Here is a 14293-nt window from a genome sequence, read left to right on the forward strand (position 1 = left end):
CAAATTCAACCTGTTACGTTGCTTAAATGCAATCACCCACACATTGTTAAAAAATGATGTGTGTCAGATGTATGCATTGCTCAAAACTATTTAAGATTTGAGCATTTCATTATATATAAAACTGACCTCAAAAGACAAAAAATAAATATTGAACTCAAAGTTAATGATACTCATGCTGAACTATTTAGAGGGCAATGTATTGATGTTTCTGATTTTGAAATATATCAAAAATAGGATAGACTGATGAATGAATGGATGGATGGACAGAGGGATGCAGAGATGGATATATGTGTGATAAAGAAGGATGGTAAAATGTTAGTGGCAGAATCTAGGTACTGGATGTTCACTGTAAAATTATTTCAACTTTTCTGATTGTTTAAAATTTTTCATAATAATATGTTAGAAAAAAAATCAGCATATGGGACAGGGGTTGGGTTGTAAGAGACGTTCATCTAAGAGATTTCTAGAGGATAAACTTTCTGTGAGCTTCTATCTGGCAAAGAAAAAAACATGTATGAGACTTTTCTGATAGCAAATGTGAGATGTGAGACAAACAATACAACTGGACTTTGGCTAGCAGTATTTCCCACACAATATTAAGCAGCTGCCAACCAAAAAACTAGGAAGAGTTAATGATAGCTGGCTCCCCAGACCTGGCAAGATCCACATTGCCCAGGTGAGTGTCATGAGGGTCCAATGGTTAAATGCACTGTGAGGGGACCAGGCAGACTCCTAGTCCCTTCAGCACTTCTGAAGGGCCATGCATACATTCCCTCCAGATGAGCATGACTGCTTCCTTTGTCATGTAAGGACATGTTTATTTTACTAAATAGCTGGGTCTCAGTACTTTTGTCAGGGAATGCAATTAATAACCCTTAGATGTGTGGTAGTGGTGGGTGAAGGCAGTGGACAAGTTGATCTCTAAGCTCCCTCTTATATTTAAATGCCTGATGACCCATTCAAAGTTGAGTTGCAGGCTGGCCAGTTAGCTCAGTTGGTTAGAGTGCAGTGTTGTAACACCAAGGTCAAGTATTTGGATCCCGTATCAGCTAGCTACCAAAAAAAAAAAGGGTGGGGGCCAAAAAACCAAAGTTGAATTGCTTTGGTTCTGGAATCCCCTAAGCCCTACTTACTTAGTTCTAAGCCACCTTCTCTGACCAGGAAAGGGAGATGAGGACTGGATAATCTCTTCTCCCACTTACCTTCACTGGGATCTGTAGAAATCTCACTTTCCTGTTGTGCTGCCTGGTTCTCTGTATTATGTTCTCCTTCTCGTTGAATCTGAGATAAGACATCAGGTTGATTCATGGCATAATCTAGAAGAGGAAAAAGGGAGAGCAGATATGACGAGGAAATAAATGAGGATGACAACTAATTGCCATCAAGGCTGAGCTGTAGCTTTGAGGTCCACAGTCCCAGGGACTTTTAGATTCCATATCACTTCTCCCCATCTATTCACCTCCAACTATAAATGGTATCTATTCAGGAAAGCAGGTAAGAGGAGATGCAACATGTGGGGAAAGTACATATGCTAGGTTAGCACCCCCAGCTGCTGCTTCCATTAAGTAGGAGTGACAGTGTGCCCCAAGGGGAGAAGTCAAGCTCCTTTCAAAGTGAAGGATACCCATGGAAACCACCAACTGGCACACCCATAACCCTGAACTTCATTCTCTGTCCGATGATTTGGCAAAAGAAGAGATTATGATTTCGTATTTAGCAAGCGTGAATTGGTCATCTTTGGCTTGGAAACTGAATCTGAAGTGTGTGAGGATAGAGTAAGAATGAGGACACTGGCGGAAAAGGGAGTGTTGTGAGCTCTCTTGGAGCTGCTGTCACCTCATTCAAAAGGTGCCAACTCAGCCTCACCCATGGAGATCAGAGACTCGTAGTTGCCCTTCATGATATTCTTGTAAAGTTCCTTTTGCCATTCTTCTAATTTTTCCCACTCTGGAGTGGAAAAGTAGATGGAGACATCATCAAATGCCACAGGCACCTAAAATTACAATCACATGGGTTAGTGCCTCCCCTTGCAACCCCTTCATTTAACCAATCTTTTTCCCCCAATTAGTTCCTTTTATTATTATTATTTTTTTTTTTAAAGATGACCAGTAAGGGGATCTTAACCTTTGGCTTGATGTTATCAGCGCCACGCTCTCCCAAGTGAGCCAACCGGCCATCCCTATATAGGGATCCAAACCTGTGGCCTTGGTGTTATCAGCACCGCACTCTCCCGAGTGAGCCACAGGCCAGCCCAATATTATTTTTTTTACACTCTCAAAGAGTTGGCAATAAATATTCTATCTTGGAAACTGCTTCTTTTAATGCTTCACTTGTCATTAGTATAATCCCCAAATCCCAACACTATGCAATACAGCACATAGCTGGTACCTTTTCTTGAGGCACATTCAAGTGTTTTGGTAAACAGTAATAAAGTATGTAAATGCCACATGTTAAAATGCCAAGCTTTATGGATTCTTTGATTTCACCCCTTTTGAACTGCCTTTTCCCCAAGAACATCACTCCCCAGGATATCCAAGTTCCTCTAGATGTTTTGTGTTCTTTCTAGTCTTTTGCTAAGTGGATAGTTCCCTTTATGCTGTTCTTCCTGCATGTGAGGAAGAAAAGTTAGTGCCATGGTTGATGACTGAAAGCTAACAAGATTAATGTTGGAGGCATGATAGGGACCAAAATTAAACTTCAAAATTCTTTGTTTCCTCTGTACATCTACCTTAGTCTTATTTGATGCTTTGTATATTCTTCAAATGGGACATTTTGTCTATTTAACACCTGATTTTCTGTTTCCAGTTCTTCTCCTTTTGCCTCCAAGACTTGCACTTTCTCCTGCAATCTCTCCAATTTGTCTTCATGAAGAGAATTCCTCTTTATCTGGGCAGCTGCAGCTCTCTGCAGTTTCTCTGTAGCTTGATTACACATTTCTTCTCTACAATATGTTCATGAAGCTCATGCTTTTCTTCCAACCACTGTGTCTATTCGTCTTCCAATGTATTTTCAACTGGTAGTTCACTTTTTCAGCTTGCTTCTTAAATTTCAGCATTCCTGTTTTAACCTCACCACTATTTCTTTCAGCATTTGGTTTGAATTCAGCAAGTCATTCATTCTTTGACTGTACAAGTAAGGTCACCTGGATCTGCCAACTACTGATTCATTGTTTCAGGTCAGAATTTTCATTTTCGTTTCTCTGCACTTATAATATCCACAATTTATCGTTGAAGCTTTAACCTAATTCCCTGAAGTTCCATTCTAGCCAACTCTTCTGCCATCTGTGAAGCCCACATCTCTGTTTACACCAATCCTTTTCAGACTGCATCTAGACATCATGTTCCACTTTCATTTTCTCTTAATCTGATAATCTGTTCTCAAATTCTGGCTTTTCATCTTGTAATACCACAAGTTTGATAAACTTCTTCCTTGGAACTGTGTGCTTTATGTATTAATTCATGATACTTTTCTACTAAGAGCACTTTGTGGTGTTCAACGATTTGAGAATTTCCTGGTCTGAATGTAATCCACCCAATTCACTTTGAATTTTATTTCTCTCTTTCTAGTTCACTCTTCGCATTTGCTGCCTCCAGTTTGGTGTCTGTTATTTCTAGTTTGCTTGAATGTCTAAGTTCTTTTACTTTATGTGGCAATGTATTTTTTTCCTTACTCAGCTTTATGCAGTTTACTGATTAAAAAGGTATTTTGTTCATCGCTTAACTGTAGCTCTTTTTCCAAGCATTTAGCCTATAGATTAGCTGACTTTTTCAGCCTCCAGGGATCTGACTGTAGCCTGCTTCTCATACCTATATTCTTTGGATTTTTCCAGCCCTTAATTCTGCTTCTTCAGCCTCTGAATATTTTAATTTCTGAAATAAATGGAGTTTTTCTTGAACAAGTTGCTCCACTCATTTATTGTCTCTTATAGGTTCGACACTCAGCAGCTGGTTATACAGTTCATCTTTCTCCAGTCTTGTATTCTTTCATTCATATTTTATTTTTTCTTCTAAAATACACACAAATTCTTCTTTTTGGTGTTTAAATTTTGATTTGGGAAATGTATGTTTATAGAAAAGCTTATTATATTCAGCTCTATACTTTTCCACTTCATCCAGATTCCAAAAATTCTTTTATTGGAGTTTCTAATTTTTGTATTGGGGCTCTTAACAATTCCAATTTTTATGGGGTTAATGCCTGAAGAAGCTTCATTTCTTCTAAGTCTTTAGTCTTCTCTATTAATCCCCCTATAAGCTCTTCAAGCAGCAGCTGAATCTTTTCCTGGTGAGTTTACTTTTCAACAGGCGTTTGAGTTCATTTTGTGTGTTCAGCTTTCAGAGTCTGATAACCAGCCTCATGACGTTCACATCACTACCTTTCATCAATTACCATTTTTTGGAACTCAGATTGAGAACCTGTCAGCCCACTGTCTCCACTAGGAGGAAGAATGCTGGGAAAAGTGTCCATCCATACTGGAAAGTGGACTGCCAACCATGTAAAATCAAGCTCTGGCTTTCTTATTGTTTTAGTTTTCTTTCCAAGAGTATTTCCCCCTTCCTTCTTACTAAGGAGGAACCTTGGGAGGCCAAATTATACGAGACTCATACACGAGCACACATAAAACAGCTACTGGTATTCTAGCCGCACTCGCCATGGGGGTGACCCCCTCTTCAGCTCTAACCACGGATACCCACTCAACCCTTCTCACAGAGTCACAGAGGCAGTGGGGTTAAAGGCTGTGGTCCTATAGCCAGGGCGTGGCCCTGTCCACCATGCCTAACAAGCAAAGAGGCAGATCCAAGTGGAGAAGGTGGGGCAAGCAGGCGCAGGAGCAGGGAAAAAGAACTAGGAGAGGAGGTAGGGAAGTCTGAGGGCAGCGCTGAAGAAAAGTCCCTCTCCTCCTTGGTGGACAGGCCATCGCAGTGGCGCAGGGCCTACATGCCACCTCAGCTCGCCCCCGCCAAGTCCCCTCATTCAATAAATCTTTACTAAGTGACTACTAGTTGCATAAAACTATGTGAGGGACTTAAAAGATACAAGAAAAACTGAAGACACAGTCCAACCTCTAAAAGTTCACCATGTTTTCAAGGAGAAAGGTGATAAAACTCAAGGGCTATCTGTTTTGAGAGGGTGGAGGACATTACCTGTAAACAATCACTCATAGAGATAGTTACAAGTGCAAAGCAGTATTTAATTCACATAACAAAACATTGAGTATCTATTTTTTTTTTTTTTAAATGATGACCGGTAAGGGGATCTTAACCCTTGACTTGGTGTTGTCAGCACCATGCTCAACCAGTGAGCGAACCGGCCATCCGTATATGGGATCCGAACCCGGGGCCTTGGTGAGCCACGGGCCGGCCCCTGAGTATCTATTAAGTACAAGGTTTTCCCTAGGCACCAAGATTATTAAAATATAGCTTCTCGGGCCAGCCCGTGGCTCACTCGGGAGAGTGTGGTGCTGATAACACCAAGGCCACAGGTTAGGATCCCATATAGGGATAGCCGGTTGCTCACTGGCTGAGCGTGGTGCTGACAACACCAAGTCAAGGGTTAAGATCCCCTTACCGGTCATCTTTAAAAAAAAATATATATATATATATAGCTTCTGCCCAGAAGAGGCATATGACTACATGCAAATCAATGACACAGACAAGAAATTTTAGAAATAGAGCTACAATGGGGCTGGGATAACTCTAAAGAGATGGGACTTTGACTAGACCTAATGGGAATGGAAGAACATTTAAGCAAGGAAAATTAAAGAGTGCTTTCGGAGGACAGTTATGAATTCTGCCTACTTGGGGTCAAGATTTCATGTAGGGAACGGTCATATGCAGAAAAGAATCCCCCCACTTCCTGGTACAGACTGTCTAAAGCTAAGGCACTTATCCCAGCGCAAAAACTGAAAGGTTCTTCTGTAAAGAAATACAAGAGTTATCTGGGGAAATTAAGGTACTCAGTATAGACACTACCATGTAGCATAAAGCTTTCCTCATTCTCCCCTTTAATTGTTCATCATAATGGCTGGCTTTTCCTCCTTCCGCCTGGCAGTTTTCTAGTTTTCTTCTTAAATACAAACTAACTCCAAAGTATCAAGGATCATTTAGAGAAAGCCTGTGATATGAACAAGAAAAACTAAAATAAAAGGAGGAAAAAAATGACCATAAAAATCCCAACCAAATAATTAGGGAATGAAATTTTTAAAAATATTCTCTAATTAATATTCCCATAAATATATGAAAAGACATTACACCCATAAAATAAAAACAGGATGATATGGAAAAAGAACAATGAGAGAATGCAGTAGATCATTGAATTATGTCTCCCCAAAACTCACTTGAACTTGAATTGTGTCCCCCAAGTTTTATGTATTAGAAACTTAGCCCCCACTGGGACTGTTAAAAGGATGGGAAATCAAATTATGGTAATCAAAAGGTGGAGCCTTGAAGAGGTGATTGGATTATAGGACCATGCTGCAGTGAATGGATTAAAAATGGTGATCAGGGGCGTGGTTCTGAGGGCTTTAAAAGGAGAGAATGTCTTTCTCTCGGTTCTCTCTGCTTCCACCATCTTGCAATGTGAGACCCCTAGGTTACTGTCGCCACCCCCAGATGGACTTTGGACTTCCCAGCCTCAGAAACTGTAAGCAAATAAACTTCATTTTCTTTATAAATTACCCAGTTCCACGTATTTTGTTATAGCAACACAAAACGGACTAACAAGAGACTCCTGATAACTTATATATATATTTTATATTTTTTTTCCCAAAATTAAAAAGTTCAGTAAAAGGATTGGAGGATAAAGTCATGATGACCTGTCATAAAATACAGAACAAAAAGACAGAGAAAGAAAAGATGAGAGAAAAAAATAAAGACAAAGATTCAATCCAGGAGGTTCAATACCTAATAAGCGTTTCAGAGGGGCTGGCCGGTTAGCTCGGTTGATTAGAACAAGGTGTTATCACACCAATGTCAAGGGTTAGGATCCCCATACCAGCCAGCTGCCAAAAAAAAAAAAAAAAAAAAAAAAAAAAAACCATAAAAAGAATTCCAGAAAGTGAGAACAAAGGAAATGAAGGAGAAGAAAGTATTTTTTCAAATAAGAAGCAAAAGAAAATTTCCCAGAACACAAATCCCTCAGAGTACACTGAACACCCAGCCCAATAAATGAAAAAAAATCCATATTTATGGATTTAATATTATCATTATGAGATTTCATATTATCAAGTATAAAAAGAAGATTCCAGAAGCTTCAGAGAAAGTTTACCTACAAAGGAACAAAAATCAGATTACTCAACAACAATGTATACTGAAACAATGAAGCAATGTCTCAAAATTTCTGAAGCAGTATTTTTATAAATTAAAGATGATTTAATATTATCATTATGAGATTTCATATTATCAAGTATAAAAAGAAGATTCCAGAAGCTTCAGAGAAAGTTTACCTACAAAGGAACAAAAATCAGATTACTCAACAACAATGTATACTGAAACAATGAAGCAATGTCTCAAAATTTCTGAAGCAGTATTTTTATAAATTAAAGATGACTGGTAAGGGGATCTTAACCCTTGACTTGGTGTTTTCAGCACCACACTCACCCAAGTGAGCCATGGGCCAGCCCCTATTAAATTTTAAAACTAGCTAAAATATCAATCCCATATAAAGACATTTCAAACATGGAAAGACTCAGTGTCTGCCTCCTATGCATCTTTTCTTGGGAAGCTTCTTGAGGATGTAAACCAGCAAAACAAATGAGTAAAAAAGAGAATACCTGGGACTCAAGAATAGTGGATGCAATAAAGGAATAGGTGAAGGGAAGACCCAGGCCAAGACTTGTGTAGTGGGCTAAGAAAGCAATCAATCCAGTACAATCAATCCAGATTTAAAAAGGAGAAAGGGTGCTAGGAAGTCTTAGAGAAAAGAGGAACTGATAGAACAGATGGTGTAGGCCCGGCCCTGGCCCTGTGGCGCACTCGGGAGAGTGCAGCACTTGAGAGTGCAGCGGCGCTCCCGCCGCGGGTTCAGATCCTATATAGGACTATATAGGAATGTCCGGTGCGCTCACTGGCTGAGCGCGGTGCGGGCGAAACCACACCAAGGGTTGCGATCCCCTTACCGGTCACAAAAAGACAAAAAAAAGCCATAAATAACACTGCACCGTTAGAGAAAGAAATGTAATCCTAGCACAGCAGTTCTCAAACCTTTTGGTCTCAAAACCCATTAAACCTCTTAAAAATTATAGAAGATCCCAAAGAGCTATCATTTATACATCTATTAATATTTACCATATTAAACAAACAGAACTTTAAAAAAATGTGTGCATTAATTTAGAAATAACAATAACCCATTACATGTTAACATGAAGTTATTTTTCATAGAAATATTTTGCAAAGCAAAAAAATTATTGGTATTCTTTTACAATTTGCAAATTTCTTTAATGTCTGGCTTCAAAGAAGACAGCTGGATTCTCATATCTGTTTCTGTATTTTATCTTTTGTGATAGATAAAACCGTTTGGGTCAACGTATATGAAGAAAAGCTGGCCTCACATAAACATGAAGCTAGAAAAGGGGGGAATATTTAAGAGCCTTTCCAAATAATTGTGTATATATATATTTTTTTTAATATTACACCAAAACTGGACAAGTGGTAGTTGCAAATGTGGTATCTGAGATAATATCAAATGAACGTTTTACCTTAAAATCTGTAGGTCTCTTTTGCCTTTTGAATGGAACTTTTACCCATGCATAATTTTGTAACAATCTGTGCTGGTCCTTTGGAAAATACTGGTTCACTGAACTAGGCAGATGTTCTCAGTGCTGACATATTTCAATATCAAAAAAATCATATTCATTAAAATCACCTATCTCATCAGAAAAGTCTAAGTTTTGGGAAGCCGTTAAGCTCAGAGCTTAACAGAAAGTGGATACAAATTTCCTAAAATTGTAATTTTCGTTTGAAAGCTCAAATATTATCATTGACAATAATTACTATCAGCTGTTTTCCTTGAAAGAACTTTGATCATTTTCAAGAAAATACCTCACACATATCTAGGTTTAAATGGCTAAAATTTGTCCGTAAGTTATTCTTTCGAGTAAAAATGTTATTCCATGAAAAAAATCGGCTAGTTCAACGTACAACTCAAAGAACTGCCGAAGTGCTTTTCTTAAAGACACCAGCATGCTTAGATATGCAGCAGAAATGTGTTATGTGTACTTCCATCTCATCACACAAAAAATGAAAAACACGGGTACTCAAGGGACAAGATGTAATAAAACTAACAATATTTACTGCTTCACCAGGGCATTCCCAAGTGTAACTGGCTTCTTTTTCTTTGCCTGTGAGTGCACAGTGGTGAAGGACTCCCAGTGAAATTGCTGCCACTGCCTACGTCTGTGCTAAGTGTCAGCAGTTCCACCCACCATTGCTTTTGGACCGTTAGTGCAAATGTCAATGGTCAAAAACATAAATAATGTCTCGGGTATTACTAAGAAAATAATTTTGTCCACACTGACCTTCTGAGGTCTGTGGATCAAACGTTATAAGAACTTTTTTGATAGAAAAAATATTTGAGTACTACTGTGTACACAGTTCAACGGAGGGGTACAAGGATAAATCAGACAGAGATCTTCTTGAGGTTACAGGCTAAGGGAATCTAATGCAAGGTAGAAAAGTGTATGTCTTAAGATAAGTAAGGCTAAATAAAGGGCTATAAAAATTCAGAGAACAATTATTTTAGATGTGGGACATGGAAGAAGGTTTATGAGGTAAGTTTTGAACTGGCCCTTTAAGGACAAGGGGAAGGACATTCTGAATGGAGGCAAGGTGACCAAAATAGGAGACATTATGGGGTGTGTACAGACAAACAGCAATTCATGCAATTTGGCTGGAGGGTGGAGTGTAAGAAGGAGAGTAGTGGGAGACATGATTGGGGTTGGGTTAAGGAGTTTGGATTTTACTCAGTTGGTAATGGGGAGCAGAAAATACGTATTCTTGCAAATTAAATATAACTGTTAGAATAAAAATTGCTAAAAAGGTGAAAAATTAACTCAGATTCCACAATGCAACTACCACTTGTCTGGTTTTGGTGTAGAAAAAGTTAAGAGATAAAGACAATAATCCATCATCTGTCAAACAGTGGTTCTAGAAAGAAAGAACAGAAAAAAAGGAGGGGTGAGTGGGAGAGGGGAGATGAAATATTATAAAAATGAAATCATAGAAGAAAATTTCCCATAGCTGAAAAGTCATCAGTCTTCTTCTTTTTTTTTTTTCCCTAAAAAGATGACCGGTAAGGGGATCCTAACCCCTAACCCTTGACTTGGCATCATCAGCACCACGCTCTCCCAAGTGAGCCACAGGCCGACCCTTGAAAAGCCATCAGTCTTCTGATTCAAAGGTCATACCGAGTACCCAACACAAATTTTAAAAAATCTACAGCCAGACAGATCCTTAATATATTTAAGAAAAACAAGTATAAAAGCCTCCAGAGAGAAAAATATATACAAACAAATAAGAACAGATTTGGTATTAAACTTTTCATCAATGGAATGTGATGTTATGAGACAAAGGACCAATGACTAAAATTCTGAGGCAAGTGGAATATTATTCAGTCTTAAAAAGGAAGGAAATTCTAATACATGCTACAACATGGATAAACCTTGAAGATGTTATGCTAAGTGAAATAAGCCAGTTGCAAAAGGACAAATACTGTATGATTCCACTTATAATGAAGTACATACAGTAGTCAAATTCACAGATACAGAAAGCAGAATAGTGGTTGCCAGGGGCTGGGGGAGGAGAAATGGGGAGTTATTTAATAGGTACAGGGTTTCAGTTTGAGAAAATGAAATTGATTTGCAGATGAATGGGGGTCATGATTGCATAACAATTGAATGTACTTAATGCCATTGAACTGCATATTTTAAAATGGTTAAAATGGTAAGTTTTGTTATGTATATTTTACCACATTAAAAAAATTGAAATTAAAATTAATTGAAAAAATTTGGAGGGAAAATTATTTTGGACCTGGAACTTGGCATTCAAAATGTAAGGGCAGAATAAGGGCATTTTCAACAAAGCAACAACACAAAAAGTTTATTTCCCATATTTCTTTCTTTCTTTTTTTTTTTAAAAAAGATGACCGGTAAGGTTATCCTAACCCTTGGCTTGGTGTTGTCAGCACCACGCTCTCCCAAGTGAGCCACCGGCCATCCCTATATAGGGATCTGAACCTGTGGCCTTGGTGTTATCAGCACCACACTCTCCCAAATGAGCCTCAGGCCCGCCCTCATATTTCCCATATTTCAATCCAGTAAATCTTCAACACATTTTGACAAGAATTAAATGCATTGTAATTTCAATAAGAAATCTTTAAGAGAAATCACAACATTATCTTATATATGATATTGAAGTTTATGATGGACAGTTTATTTATTTATTTATTTATTTAATTTATTTATTTTTGGTCTTTTTTGTGACCGGCACTCAGCCAGTGAGTGCACCGGCCATTCCTATATAGGATCCAAACCCGTGGCGGGAGCGTTGCTACGCTCCCAGCGCTGCACTCTCCCGAGTGCGCCACTGGGCTCGGCCCTATGATGGACAGTTTAAATGTTATCCACTGATCCAGATATTAGACAATAACTTTAATTTATCTCTACTGCTATTCTTATAACAAATACTAAATTTAAATTATCCCAAAGAACTTCTGGAGAGGCTCCAGATAGACAAAGAAAACACTGTAGGGAAGGTACTCTATCAGAAACTGTCTCTAATGTCCCTCCCAGATACCCTCACCCTCTGCTCCTCTTCACAGAAAAACCTGGAAGAGTTGTTTGTTGTCATTCTCTCCCTTTGCTCTGTTCCTGTTCACTCTTCAAGTCTTCTGTCCTCACCACTCAACTCAAACAATTCTTGTCAAGTGACCAGTGACATCTATGCTGCCAGGTCATATCCACCATCTTCATCTTACCAGACCTCTCAGTAACATATTCCACCTAAATGACAACTCTCTCCCTGAAATGCTTTTTTTCTCCTTGGCCCTGTGATACCACCTATTTTCCTGTTTCTTTCCTACTGCATTGGTCCTTGGACTCTTTCTCTTGCTTATCTAATTTCTCTCCCAAGATAATCACTTCCAGCCTCACAACTTAAAATACTATCCTTACATCAACAACTCCCAAACATTTATCTCCTTTGAGCTTCAGAGTCCACTTAATATCTCTCCTGAATGTATCACAGGCATCTCAAACCTCACACTGCCAAAAGAGAACTCCTAATTCCTTCCCACCCCAAGGTGTTCCTCTCAGGTAAAGACCAACACTGTCCAACCAGTTCTTCAAGTTGAAACCCTAAGAGTTAGTAAACCTAAGGTGACTAAGAGCATATGTCCTGCAGCCAACTGAGTTAAAATACAACTCTGTTATTTATATTTAGTAACTATGTGATCTTAGGCACATTAGGGTTCTTATAAGAATTATATGCCTGGGCCGGCCCATGGCTCACTCGGGAGAGTGAGGTGCTAATAACACCAAGGCCCCGGGTTCGGATCCCATATACGGATGGCCGGTTCGCTCACTGAGTGAGCGTGGTGCTGACCACACCAAGTCAAGGGTTAAGATCCCCTTACCGGTCATCTTTAAAAAAAAAAAAAAAAAAAAAGAATTATATGCCTGATAATTTGTAAAGTATGTAGGATAGTAAGTTCTAAGTAAGTTACCACATAGTAAATTTATGATTATCCTCAATTCATTTCCTAACTCCCATCAGTAAGTCCTATCATTGATTCTACCATCAAGACATCCTGCATGAGGGCCGGCCCGTGGCTCACTTGGGGAGTGTGGTGCTGATAACACCAAGGCCACAGGTTTGGATCCCTATATAGGAATGGCCAGTTAGCTCACTTGGGAGAATGTGGTGCTGGCAACACCAAGTCAAGGGTTAAGATCCCCTTACCGGTCATCTTTTAAAAAAAGAAAATAAAAAAAAATAAATTTTAAAAAGATATCCTGCATGTCTGTTCACTTCTCTCCTTCCCGGCTACTGCTACCTCATCACGCCACTCTCATCTCTCCCACCATCACAGTTGCCTTATTTCCTCCCTGCTTCTGTTCTTGCCCCCATGATCCATTCCCCACAGAACAGCCAAAGTGATTCTCTCAAAATATAAACCAGATATAATTTCTTTACTTAAAACCCTCCAATTTCAGGCCGGCCCGTGGCTCACTCGGTAGAGTGCAGTGCTGATAACACCAAGGCCATGGGTTCGGATCCTATATAGGGATGGCCGGTTTGCTCACTGGCTGAGCGTGGTGCTGACAAAACCAAGCCAAGGTCATCTTTCAAAAAAAAAAAAAAAAAAAAAAAACCCTCCAATTTCTTCTCATTACATTTAAGTTAAAAATACAAATTCCTTTCCTTGGTCTTAAATGCCCTACATCAGTGGTTTGTAGCCCTAGTCACATATTAGAATCATCTGTGGAGCTTTAAAAATTATTCATGCTTAGGCTCCATCCTGTACCCATTAAAGTCAGAATCTCTAGGTGTAATGCCCATCAAAATTTTAAAAGCCTGTCAGATGATTCTTATGTATAGCCAGGGCTGAAAAACCTTGCTCTAAATAATCTGACTTTCTACCCTCTCCAGTCATGCTCTTATTCATTCATGCATTCCAACTAGCTGGCCTTTTTCCTTTTCCCCATGTTCCAAATCTGCTTATGCCTTAGGGACTTTGCACTAGCTATTCTTTCTGCCTGGAAAGCTCTTCCTCAAATCTTCTCACAGTTGGGTCCTTCCCTGAATTTCAGTCTCTGCTTAAATATTAGCTCCTTTATGAGCACTTCCCTGATATCCAGTTGAAAACAGATCACGAGATAGCACTTTGTTTTATTTTTATCAAAGCCTTTAAATGTATTTTTGTGTGTGTGTTTATATTTCCTTTCTTTCCCCAGGAAAATTTAAGCTCCAGGGAGCTTAAGTGAATTGTTCATTGCTATGCCCTCAGGAGTAGCAATGATCCTATTCCCCCAGGAGTAGATCAAGCAAATGGTAAGTGTTAAGAAATATCTGTTGAATGAATGAGTAAATAAAGAGGCATGCTTGGAAACTAGTTGTCTCAAGGTTGTCTTTTGTAGCTTTAGAAAAATGTTTATTTCCTTTTGTTTTATGGGCTATTTCCTCCAGCAGGACAGGGCCTAGAATCCCAGCACACTTCTATAAGAGACAGGATCTACACCAATCCTACATCTATGGATAATCCCAAACACTTATATTAACAATTTGACTGTACATCCCTTAAC

At 39.0% G+C, this 14293-nt stretch overlaps 1 protein-coding gene and 1 pseudogene across 1 annotated transcript in view; both read right to left on the reverse strand.

Moving 5' to 3' along the window:
- ZNF398 (zinc finger protein 398) overlaps positions 1–14293 on the reverse strand; it is a 33543-nt gene that overhangs the window by 15169 nt on the left and 4081 nt on the right. Inside the window, exons 3-4 of the mRNA XM_063099170.1 lie at positions 1867–1993; positions 1203–1316 (exon numbers count right to left, since the gene is read on the reverse strand). Coding sequence (XP_062955240.1) covers positions 1203–1316; positions 1867–1993 — 241 coding nt within the window. The remainder of the gene's footprint in view (positions 1–1202; positions 1317–1866; positions 1994–14293) is intronic.
- LOC134380041 (centrosomal protein of 83 kDa-like) lies at positions 2543–4464 on the reverse strand (annotated as a pseudogene).

The sequence above is a fragment of the Cynocephalus volans genome, chromosome 6 (assembly GCF_027409185.1).
Source record: "Cynocephalus volans isolate mCynVol1 chromosome 6, mCynVol1.pri, whole genome shotgun sequence".
Taxonomy (NCBI): Eukaryota; Metazoa; Chordata; class Mammalia; order Dermoptera; family Cynocephalidae; genus Cynocephalus; species Cynocephalus volans.